Raw genomic sequence first — 13361 nt, forward strand, 5'->3', positions numbered from 1 at the left:
AATAATTTTAAAAACCCTCTATAAAAACATTGGTTGACATTGGTATTTCCTGGGGGTTGTATGTAATACAGACATGCCTCAGTTAACAATGCCTCTTTTGCCAAATCCTTTTCTATCTACTCAGTGTCTGCCTTTTCTTCTTGTCTTTTTCCTTTTGTCCTTTTTCTAGCTGAAATGATTTTTTTAAAGTATTGGAATTTGGAGGGCAGTGAAGAACGGAAGAAACATAAGCTTTCAATTGCCAGGCTACAATAGCATGTTGTAACCTGGCAACTCTGCAATAAAGTCTGAGCTAGGAAGTAATTGACAATTTCTCAACAGGCAACTTCATCAGATGGAGTGAAATCACTGTACTAGGATGATTTCACCCCATCTTGGGGATGGAGGCCGACACCGGACATCACACAATGTCATGTGACTTCCAGCATAGGCCCCACTCTCAACTGGGATGAAAGCATCACCAGATGCTTTCACCCCAACACAGGAGGCTTCCTGTGTTGTGCTGGTTCCAATGCAGCCAGCACAGGGCCCTCCTGTGAGGTCAACACTTTCGCCATGTGATGGGGAAAACGTCGCAAGAGAGAGCTGTACGCGAGGTGACAGATTCACCCTGCTGCTTCCTCTTTCCTTACCAGAAGCCAGGTGAAGTGGGATGCTTCACTTGTCCTTCCTGATAAGGTTACAATAAGCCTTATCTCGTTGTTTGTGCTTCTCTACAATCAGTCACAGTAATAGCAGCTGTCTCTAGAATGCATTACTAACCTTGTAAAAGGTAAAGGTTTTCCCGTGACGGGGTCCCCAAACTTTTGAAGCAGAGGGCCGGTCCACAGTCCTCCAGACTGTGGAGGGGCCGAATTATCATTTGAAAAAAACAAAACAAATTCCTATGCATACTGCACATGTCTTATTTGTAGTGCAACAACAACAACAACAACGAAAAAACAATACAATATTTAAAAATGAAAACAAGTTTAACCAACATAAACCTATCAGGATTTCAATGGAAAGTGTGGGCTTGCTTCTTGCCAATGAGATAGTCAAGTTAATTAGGATTGTTGTTGTTGTGTGCCTTCAAGTCATTTCAGACTTTGGCCGAGCCTAAGTCTAAAATTAATTATTTATTTACTACATTTATATCCCACCCTTCTCACCCCGAAGGGGACTCAGAGCAGCTGTATGTACATACAATATATTATATTATTAGCATAACACAATATTAGCATTATATATTGCTATATTGAACTATACCACTATACTATTATATAATATGTAATATATAACATATAATTAATATTATTATATGGTATTACTATTAGTATTATATTCTATAACATAATATTATTATCAATATTATATGTATATACAATATATTATTAAAACTGATATAAAATATATTATAAAACTGAGGGCGGGGGCCAGGTAAATGACCTTGGAGGGCCGCATCCGGCCCCCGGGCCTTAGTTTGGGGACCCCTGATCTGGAGAGTTATTCCTCTTTGTCTCCCCACCTTCGCTTGTTTGGTGAGGAAAAGGGAGAGGGCCTTCACAATGGCTGTCCCCAGACATTGGAATTCCCTCCCTAGTGAGACCAGGATAGCCCTATCCTTGTTCTCCTTTTATTGGCAAGGAAAACATTATACTATCTTTTATAAAATTACTAGGGTTGGTCTTTAATGCTGGTGGTTCTATTTTAAAAATATTTATATGATTTTAAGTGAATTTTAAATTTTCAGGTTTTTATTGTTTAACCCCATAAATTGTTTAATTCTTTCAAAAATCTTGTATTTATACTTGTTTCATGCTTTTATAGTTTTTGCTTCTATGTATTACTAATTGCCATTATCAGGAGAAGAGTGGTGTATATGATGATGATGATGATGATGATGATGATGATATTACTCCAGTTGGTAGGAACTCTCAGAAATTTCATACTGGGGTATGGATAATTTCCTTCCAATTCGCCTTTCCTTTAATTAGGACGGCTAACTGAAGAAATTCTTAGTTTGAAGTCTGTGACCTTATACATACAAACAATATGTTCAGCTAATAAATTATGGCTATTTTGGGAATGATTAAATGTGTGGTCAAGCTGTAAGGCAAGGAAACATCCATCCCAACTGAATTTAACTCTCTCTCTCTCTCTGCAAATACTATGTTTGTTTCTCTTCTTTCATCTTAATATATTTTCTCCTGTGACATTTTAAAAATGAAAAGACCAGGTGAAGACATGTCCTTCATTTCCCCGTGGACAGGGAAATCTGTTCTCTCTGTGGCCTTTCATGCAGGGATTTAATGTGTCACATCTTCCAGATATTTGTGAGACATGTTTTAGTGCCAGGCGTAAGCAACTTCTGTCTTTCCCTTTTAAAGAATACTCTTAAGAATCATTAGAGAGATATACGAGGGAGGTTTGTTGAGGTTTTTAAATGTGACACTGAATACATTAATATTTTATGTTCAAATGTCTGCTGGCAACTCAGTGTTTAGAGCACTCTTGTGAAACTCAGTTACAAACTCTAAACATGAGTAGCTCATTCCTATTTCACCAAATAATATTATGAAAGATTTTGTCACATATGAAAAGGCTAATACAGTGATACCTTGACCTAAGAGTTTAATCTTTCTATGACTGAACTGTTAACTCAAAATGCTCTCATCCCAAAGCAAATATTCCCATTGAAATGCATTGAAATGCTATTAATCCATTCTGCCCCCCAATTTTTTGTTAATTTTTTTTTTAAAAAATGTACTTTATGAATAAAAATAATGTATAAATGCATTCATGCGGAAAAATACAAAAAGAAAGATCAACTTTCAAATGGTAGAAGCACGAAGTTATGTCAATGAAGCACATTTGAGGCAACAAAATGTGTGTTTGGCCAGTGTAAAGCAAGGCAAAATCTACACATTTACATGGAACAATAAAAATTAAACATCAACTTTAAAATGGTAGAAGCACAAAGTTGTGGCAAGAAAGCACAAAGCACAAAGTGAAGCGGTAGGAGCATCATTTTCTTCATACTGTACTCATTTCAGCCTCTCTTCCTCTCTAGATCTTCCTCCCTCCCTCCCTGTCTTCGTGAAGTCAAACATACCAGGAATAAAAAACACACAGAATAATAATATATAATAATAATAATAAAAAAACTTTATTTATATACCTCTCTATCTCCCCGAAGGGACTCAGGGCGGTTTCCAAAGAGTACAAATACAAATACAAAACAACATACATACATAAAATGGCCTTAATCCATTTTAAGGCTAGATGAGAACTTATATACCTATCTTAGGGGCAGGTGATGAGCAGTATACCACAATCTGATTCAAGTGAAAACTAATCTTGATCAAAAACCTGCCTAAACCACCAGGTTTTTAGTGCTTTACGAAAAGTGGGTAAGGTGGGGGGCCTGTCTGATCTCTTTAGGGAGAGCATTCCAGAGCCGGGGAGCCACCACCGAGAAGGCCTGTTCCCTCGTCCCCACAAAACGTACTTGGGACGATGGTGGGAGCGAGAGAAGAGCCTCCCCGGCTGATCTCAAACCCAAAGTTCCTCAAGTGCACAAGAGCAAAGCAGACAGCAATCTCTCAAAGCAGACAAGAGCAAAGCAGACAGCAATCTCTCAAAGCAGACGAGCAAAGCAGACAGCAATCTCCCAAAGTGAGCAAGAGCACAAGGCACGTAGGCATGAGACATGGAGGTTGCTCCCTTGAAGCCCTAAAGCCTTCTACTCTCTCACTAGCACTCCCTCTGGCGCTAGCTTTTAACTCAAAACATAGCTCTTATGATAAAGCGCAACCTGGATTGAGTGGCAGCTCTTAACTCAAAATGCTTTAAAGTTGGGATGTTCTTAAGTAGAGGTTCCACTGTATTGTCCATCTGTCCAATCTCTTATTTATAACCCGTGTGTCTTATATTATAAAAAGAAAATGTGAGAGCTGTTTGGCAGTGGAACTCTCTGCCCCAGAGTGTGGTGGAGGCTCCTTCTTTGGAGGCTTTTAAGCAGAGGCTGAGGTCTCTTCCAACTTTAGGATTCTATGATAAGAAAAACTCCAGGTAGCTAAAAAAAAGTGAAAAGTAAAGCTTAAAAAATACTAAACCATCCATGGAATTTGTTGTGTTTCACATCTAAGGTGAACCTATCACAGGGTTTCTTGGCAAGATTTGTTCAGAGAGAGTTTGACTTTGCGTTTCTCTGAGGCTGAAAGAGTGTTGCTTACCCAGGGTAACCCAGTGGGTTTCTTTGACTGAGTCTGTTCTCTGGAGTCGTAGTCCATTGTTGAAACCTTGTTGACTATCTGTCCATAGAGTCCATAGAGTTTCCATCCACAGAATTAAAACCATGCAAATTATCAAAGTAAAAGCAAATAATGAAAGTAGTACAGCACATTAAAATGCTTTAAAATGAGTTAAGCAGTTCTACAAAGCCTCCTGCAATAGAAAAGTTTTCACTTGTTGATGGGTGAAAGAGCCAACTTAGCCTCTTTCTGGAAAGGAGTTCCAAAGTTTAGGAGCAGCCACAGAGAAAGCCCTCTTCTGTGCTCCCATCAAGCATGCATCTGAAGGCAGTGAGTTTTAGAGAAGCACTTTCCCCAAAGATTTTAATGTTCTGGCACATGGGAGGATTCATTCAAACAGCTTGGATCATTCAAACAGCTTGGACTCGACCTATATATGGTTTAACTGGTCATAACAAGCACATGGAATTTTGCTCAGAAGATGTTTGGAAACTAATAGAAAGTTGGAACAAGGAGACCCCATTATTAATCAAGCTGTAGATGTTTTGACCAGCTGAAGTTTATAAATTTTATAAACTTTATTCTTCAAAGAGAATATTCTAAAGTGTATATAGCACTTTGGAATAAGGTATAACAAAGATATACATATATAACTATGGCCAAACTATGAACCTCTTCATACCGGGGGTTTTTTGGCTCATTTTTCCAGTTGTCAATGGGGCCTGGATGGGGCCTGCTGAATATCATCAGACGATGCTGGCTTGGCCCCACCCATATTCCTCCCACAGGGAGGAAAGTGTTTTGGGGTAGTCCCAACAGAGCTACCTGCATTTTATTGCCCTTTCCCCCATATGGGGACAGGGACGGGCAAAATGGCGAAACGTCACAACCCCTGGGGCTGTGTGAAGAGGTCCCAGATATTCTTAAGAACAGGCACAGTTGGAACACTACTTTTAACTCACGATAGCTGAGAAATGGTGTCTGTTCTGTGTTATATTTCCAATGTGCTGTTGAACAAGAACAAGTGTAGTTGGAAACTCCACAGATTGGAAACTGGAATTTATATTATTATCACTTCTCAATTGAGGCCATTGGTTCCATTCATTGTTGGTTGTTTCTTTTCTTTTGCTTTTTCTTCATTTGCTTTTAGCAGCATAGCACCTGCATTACAGTCACTGAAAAAACAACCCACAACATAGTTTGAAAAACTGGTGTGTGGGCACAAAGAGATTTTTTTTATTTTGTTGAGAAACATAGGTGATGAAAAGAAAATGATTTGTAAGCAACACTAGACAAAAACCAGACAAAGCAGAAGATTGTTCAGTGTTTGTTGTTCAGTGGTCAGTTCTGTGCTGCCAAAATCAGGATGATTTCTGTCTCCTTGAATAGTTTCAGTTCTCAATGAAGCCAATGCAAGTAAGATTAAAAGGCCCCATGTTTATGGGACATTATGTTTTGATCAACCAGTTGGTGGCATTTTAAAAGGCTTTCACTCCTGAGCTTTCTTGCCATTATTCCGCATGTAAGCATCTCTAATCCTCACTCCAGTCAAAATGATATTTTATGCTTGGCGTATTTCCTCATCAAGGAAAGAAAGGATGCATATTATTAAGACAGATGAAAAGGATAAGCACTGGGAATTTCACTTTTTTTATAGGGCCATTGCATATGATTACAGTGAACTGCCATACAACACTGTTCAGTTAAAAGACATTTTTACTGAAGCCATTTCAAAATATTAGACATTTCAAGGTATAAAAGAATTTGCTGCTTCCTGTTTTATACAACTGAATTCTAACATACATATGTCTCAGAGCCTTGAACACCTATATTTAAATGTTTTCATACATCCAAAAGAGCCTATTTGCAGACGAGTGAAGTGAGTGGCTGGATGAGTCAGTTTAGGTGGTTCTGGGAGCTGCTAGGGAAATATCACTGCATGGAATTGGAGCTGTCAGCTAGAAGTGGTTAGTTGCTGAACTGATTTACTGGTAGCATCACCCCAATTTTCTTTCAGCCGGATTTGTAATAATATCAGGAAAGCAGTTCAAGTAGGGGTGAGAGACTGAATAGGAGCACACTGCTTGCCATGCCATCTGCTTCTTTTTATCCAGAGACCTATAGCACAGAATGCATGGCCTTAAGCTGGCATCGTCCAAGACCAATTGCCACATTCCCGAGGATTCCCCAAAGAGGAAGAGGACTGTTGTTCAATGGTAGAGTATGTAGTTTAATACTTGCCAAATCCAAATCCCTGATGACTTCAGGTTGGAATGGAAAAAGACAAAAGACTTTGCCAGTTGGCACTGTAGATGGTACAGATGTAATGCATGACAAATCAGTTTCCAATATTCCTATCCTTTGATCTACACTCTCTGAGAGTAATGGCACTTAACTAACATGATTTGGGTAGAACTTTGCCTGGAGCTCATAAGACTCCCCTTTTCACACAGTTGCAATCTCTAAAACACATGTGCAAAATGTCAGACATGTGACATCTTTTGAATCTATAATCCCCAAATCCATTCAGCAGAGCTTGAAGTAAAAGACACATACTTAGAACTAAAGAACGGTGAGCTCTAGAAATTCTTCTGAAAAGTATTGGAAGTAGATTAAACTCCTCATTCATTCTGCAGACACTGCTTCTGATTACTTTAAGGGTTTTTCATTTCAGTAGTATAATTTGAGGCAGGGAAAAGGGAAACATTTGATTGCTGATTCAGGTGAAGAGTCGGGAGTGTGAAATCATAGCAACACTATTGCAGATAGTGAAGAGATTACACAGGCTTGGAAAAATGAAGGTCATAAAAATATTTGGTATTGTTCCATTATCTGGGTGAAGGCCACTAGTGGGCACTAGAGAGAGAAGGATAGGGGTGGAGAGACTGTTGAAGGAGGAAAGCCATTTCCCCCCGTTTTCCTGTTATTTTCCCCACCTATGTCCCCGTCATGTAAATAACTCTTGTTTATGATATGGAAAGTGGGTAGGGGGAATAACTGGTGAAAACAGGGAAATGCTTTTCCTCCTTCAACCTACCCCTGTAAAATATACTATCCTTCTTTCTCTATTGCCCCCTAGTGGCCTCCACTCAAATAATGGAACAGTAGCAAATATTTTTAAAACAATGTGTGCTGGTTTTGTAGAAATTTGGTATTCTAAATCGAAAAATAACCTCAGATTCACTCCATAACATGCAGTCCCCCTCCCCCACACAACTTGTTTTAACATTTTTATTTTGTAATTTGTACATGACTAAGATTTTTGGGGGCAAGGGAGTAAAAAATAAACCATAACGAAGTAGCAGAGCACCTGATGAACCAACCTGGACACAGTATATTATTTGAGAACACAGAAATGCTGGACCACTCTAACAACTACAGTCAGACTACACAGAGAAGCCACTGAAATCCACAAGCATGTGAACAATTTCAACGTAAAGGAGGAAACCATGAAAATGAACAAAATCTGGCTACCAGTATTTAAAAACTCCAAAATTAAAGAACATCACCCAGAGAATGGGAATTCCAGTCAGCAAACAATCAGGGCCAGCAAACATCTCCCAATAAAGGATTCCCCCAGACAGGCTTTGAAGCTGCAAGGCCATTCGGTGCTAAACAAGGTGGCCAATTGCACATTCACACTTGCCTCAAACAAGAATTCTTTCTCCCTCCTTGGACTTTCCACAGATATATAAATCCCACTTGCCCAGTTTCCAACAGACCTCACAACCTATGAGGATACCTGCCATAGATGTGGGCAAAAGGTCAGAAGAGAATGCTTCTAGAATATGGCCATACAGCCTGGAAAACTCACAGCAACCCATTGATTCTGACCATGAAAACCTTTGACAACACATAAGGAAATGGTTAAAGTCTTCAAATAGATTTTCAAAACGCTTTAATTTGCTGATATAATTTTTTTAAAAAGCACTAAAAGGAGTCATTCTATAACATCAGTGTCCACACTTAATCAAAACTGAATTACAAGTGAATTGATAAAAATATTGAATCTGTGATAGAACTGATTGCAGTATAACTTTTTAATTAAAACCAGTGAGGGTGGACAGCATGTGTCTTTCATATAAACAACTTGCATACATACACAAAAGATTGAATCAGATATTGCAGTGAACAATCATTAAATGCATTACTCAAAGTATTGCTTAGCAATATTTAAGGAAAAACAAGTGTCACATTACTCATATTGAGTCATTTCTGACCAATGATAACTGTAAGGCAAGGCAAGCCTGTTACAGGGCTGTTGTTGTTTTTTTTGTTTTTTTTGGCAAAATTTCTTCAGAAGAGGTTATCATTTCCTTTTCTGAGGCTTAGAGAGTGTGACTTTCCCAAGATCATTCAGTGGATTTCATGGCCAAATTGGTATTTGAATCCCGGTTCAAATAGAGTAGTGGTTTAATGGTAATGCAGATGGCCTTCTCCAGCCATGGGTCATATATGTGTACATTCTGGTCTTCATCAACAAATGTTGAGCCTTAGTGTTAACCAGATGGGAAAAGGAGTTCCTTTTTACCAGTTTAGTGTTGGAGCTGTAAATGCACAGACCTGTCAAAAGATATGACTGTTACCTGCGTGTAAGAGAAAGTTTGAATTGAATGTACAGTTTTGCTCCTAACAGTCATTCAGCAGGACAGAGAGCTGGGGCTTGATGACTTAAGAGGCTGAGCTGTGCATGGGATGTCTACTTATTAGAAGCTCATTTCCAACAGGCCAGCTTCAGTTTGTCTTATGTAAGATGATTGCACTGATTTACTTTTCAGTATCGTTGTAAGGTTATCTTTATTCATTGGGGTGAATTTACTTTAACTGCTTAAAAAAATAATCTACCTCACTGTAGTGCTACTGCATATAGAATTTGGGGTATAGTGCTGTATCTGTTGAATCAGAACGGTCACCGTTTCTCCAACTCATAATTTATCAGCACCCCTGCTGAAAAAATACATGGTTTTATTTTTCCAGCCATTCATCAGCTGTTTAACTCAGAGGGATCAGTCGTGATTGTTTGCACTGCCATTTCCCTAAATATTGAAATAAGATGAATCAGAAACCTACTGCAAATGCTTTCAAAACTGGGGCATTATTAAATTTGCAAATCAATAAGCAAGGGTATTGATTCACAAGCAACACCACAATTACATATTAAATAACCCATAGCAGCACTGGTGGAAGTTATCAAATGCTTCTTTGCCTCTTCTTGTGCTGTTGTTTTTGAGCTGGATTCCACAGTGTTTGTTTTTGCTGTTAATGTGGGTGGGAATGTAAAGCTACTATTTGTGTTCCAATTACAGTACTGAAAAACTTGCTTTCAGTTTAGTAGATTAAGAATTCATTTCATGGAAACCGCTAGCTATCTTCTGCCATTATTGGACATGTAAGAGGGCTCCTGACAGCTTGTTGGCTAGCTCTGTGCACTTTCCTCCAAAACCAGGATACACAGAAATTCATATTTCTATCAGTGAAGGGAGTCTTCTGCACATATATTTTTACGTGTTCAGTCATGTTCAGACTGAATTTTTCACTTAGAAGGTGATTGCAGTAGAGGGCCTAAATGATTCCCTCATATGTTTTGTGGGGAAAGAATTAGATGATATTTTTCCACAAGCTCAATAATATGTTTGTTGCTGTCTCTATACTTGGGACCTTTTCGCATTACAGTTATAACACTATTATTTTCTTTAACTGCCAAAATTCCATCAGGAGTTCATAGTTTGTTGATGTTGTGTGCCTTCAAGTCATTTCTGGCTTATTGCATCCTTTCACAGGGTTTAGGAGAGGATTTTTAGGACTGTGAGACAGAAAGCTTTACTGCCTCACCAAATCACAAACCTCTGGATTCCACCAATCATAGCTATCAAGTTCTAGTTATACAGGGAGAAAGGGCCCCTGAATTTTGTGATGCTATGATACTGTGGCACTTAATCCAAGTAAGCAACTGCTCCAGAAGTAATAAACTCTGTAGGAAATGTAAAATTTCCTTCTCATTGTTAATTTTACCACATTTATTTATTTTGTGTCAAAAGCATTGCATAATAAATAAGTTTAAAACTGATAAAATAAAGTGTTCACAAGCAGCTAAATAGTTTTAGACCAAAAGCGGGCACACACGACTGCATTGTTTGTAGGTTTAAACAGCTCTTCCTCTATACATGTGGCAAGACATTGTGGGCAAGCATACAGATGCTGAGTTGTTTGTTCTGCTCCACAGTTGCACAGGGTGGAGGATTCTTCTAGGTAGTACTATCTTGCCATGAAACTTTTGCCACATTTTATTACATGAAAGGTAGGCACTTTCATTTCGCCACATGAAAGCAAGGCACGAATGCAGCACTCTAACTACTATACAACACAAGAATGTCTAGAATGGCATTTTAACAACATCAGCACCTAAATACAGTTCACTCTCTTTGCTTGTGTGCGATGCTTGCTTTTAAAGATAATGATAAATAATAGCATTTCCCCTTGAATATAGCCATCATAGTCTCTGGGATTTTCTGACAGTTGTGATCCAAAAACGTAAAATGTCCAAGCTTCTTCCAGTGTGCTCCTTCAACTATACTACCCCCAATTGTTTTAAAAAGTGTCATGGTGGTCTTTATGATGGTATTCATTCAACTTGTATTAGCTTCACCTGGGTTAGAAACCCCTTTGCTCTTCCTCTCTGCTCCCCTCCACCTTTTTTCTTTCTTCCTGTTCTTTCTCTTCCCCCACCCTGGTGCTCGTCTACATTTCTGTTTCATAGCCTCTCTTTGACTTGACCAAACACAACCCCTCAGTCAGCAGTTAACCAGTCACATGCTCAGTTTGGGTAATAATAATAATAATAATAATAATAATAATAATAATAATATAACAACAAAAACAAAAACAACAACAACTTTATTTTTATACCCCACCTCCATTTCCCTGAAGGGACTCGGGGTGGCTTACATGGGGCCAAGCCCAGGAAGTTACAATTGTCAGAAAATAAAAACACATCACAATAAAATACAATTACACACATTAAACATAATAAAATAGCAATAATGTCAAAGTTTAAGTAGACATAAATTAAAAATCTGAGCGAAGTTCATAAAAGCAAATTTTTATCATGTTCTGGCTCCAAAAATCCAGGCAAGCATATTTCCATATTAAACAGATTATGTCATCCGTATGCACCCTTATGGCAAGTCTCAAAATAGGTTGACAAGGACACCAACTCACAAATTGCTCATTCCCCACACAGATGCAATACTTTCAATGTTGCTTTATAGGTAGAAAACAAAAAGTAGGGTTTTCGTAGTTGTTTGCCTGCAATGTTGAAGTGGATAGTGTGCAGTCAAGGTGTCTTGTCTACTTTCATGACCCCTTCTTTGTTTCCCTTTCTTCTTCACAAAGTAACTATGCTTTTAAGATCTTCAGGAGATGGAGATATTGAACAGATATAGCTTTCCCAAGGATAAGGATTCCATAACGTTCAGAGACCCGTTTGAAGTATCAGAAATAACTGTGTTTATGCTCAGCATCTTGTTTTTTTAGCATTTCACTTTTCCATTGTGAAACCACCTTCCAAGTGACTTATAGGTTATCTCATATAGAACAGAATTTCCAGGTAATTCAACCATTACAACAGCATTTCAGTAATCATACAATAAACATCTCACAGCATGAAATGCACATGAAGGTGAAACAATTCACATTAAGGTCTAATTTAAAAAGAATGCCAAAAACAACAGCAAAATCCACAAATATTATCCAAAGATAAATATTGCCTTTGGATAAAATCAGTAAAGTTCTATTAAGGAAGACCCATTGTCATGGTCTCTAAGCAGCAACGGTGTGGGTGAGATCAGATTTAAGTACAGTAGAGTCTCACTTATCCAACATTCGCTTATCTAATGTTCTGGATTATCCAACGCAGTAGTCAATGTTTTAGTAGTCAATGTTTTTGTAGTCAATCTTTTCAATACATTGATGCTAAATTCATAAATACAGTAATTACTACATAAAATTGCTGTATATTGAACTGCTTTTTCTGTCAAATTTGTTGTAAAACATGTTTTGGTGCTTAATTTGTAAAATCATAATGTAATTTGATGTTTAATAGGCTTTTCCTTAATCCCTCCTTATTATCCAACGTATTTGCTTATCCAACGTTCTGCTGGCCTGTTTATGTTGGATAAGTGAGACTCTACTGTAGCTGAAGGACAGATTTAAGTAGCCAAAAACCATCTAGAAGTTCCCCTGCTAATCTTCAGGAGCTCTCTTATTTCTAAGAACTTGTTGTAAGTATGCCATTGCAGGCTGTAGGTAGTCATTAATTGTATTTAATCCTGAGATGTGCTTCAGGTTAGGCTTCCATATTACTCATGCCAGGTTGCAGATGTCTCTTTTTCACCATCCTGAAGCTATGACAGAGATACAAATATTGTCCTGGTTCACAATGATTATTTTAAAGCAGTCCTTGAAACTTTACATGAATCAATCCTCTTTGCCTTTCCCAGAGGTAGTGCACTTCCACTGAAATAGATCCTTTGTTTTGAAGATTTGCTTGATATGAGAGTAATTCTCAGAAGCTTTGAATGCAGGTTGCTCAAAGAAAATGAATGAATGACACACTGCTTGGCTCCAGCATACATGTGAATGCAGAGCCTGACTAAGTGAATTTGCCCTGAAATTGTTATCATGTGGAAAATGCTATTTCATTTTTTGTCTTTCTAGGCTTGTGAAGAAATTTATACTGACTCTCTAACAATTGCTTTTCCTTTCCTTTTGTTCCGCAGGCATTGTATCTCTGATCTCACTGGCCATTCTGTCTTATGAACGTTATAGCACTCTTACACAAACCAATAAACGTGGCTCTGACTATCAAAAAGCCCTGCTAGGCGTTGGAGGTTCCTGGCTCTACTCTCTGATTTGGACAGTACCGCCTCTCATTGGCTGGAGCAGCTATGGGCTTGAGGGGGCGGGCACCAGTTGTTCAGTCCGATGGACATCGGAAACACTCGAATCAGTGACTTATATCATCTGCCTCTTCATATTCTGCTTAGCCATTCCCGTCCTGGTCATGATATACTGCTATGCTCGCCTCTTTTATGCTGTCAAACAGGTAAGTGGGTAGAATTCAAAAGA

The 13361-nt window shown here is 38.4% G+C and overlaps 1 protein-coding gene across 1 annotated transcript in view; it reads left to right on the forward strand.

Annotated features, from left to right (window-relative positions):
• LOC100562810 (parapinopsin) overlaps positions 1-13361 on the forward strand; it is an 86949-nt gene that overhangs the window by 14177 nt on the left and 59411 nt on the right. Inside the window, exon 3 of the mRNA XM_008107065.2 lies at positions 13013-13338. Within this exon, the coding sequence (XP_008105272.1) occupies positions 13013-13338 (326 nt within the window). The remainder of the gene's footprint in view (positions 1-13012; positions 13339-13361) is intronic.

Source organism: Anolis carolinensis, chromosome 3 (assembly GCF_035594765.1).
Source record: "Anolis carolinensis isolate JA03-04 chromosome 3, rAnoCar3.1.pri, whole genome shotgun sequence".
NCBI classification, from domain to species: Eukaryota; Metazoa; Chordata; class Lepidosauria; order Squamata; family Dactyloidae; genus Anolis; species Anolis carolinensis.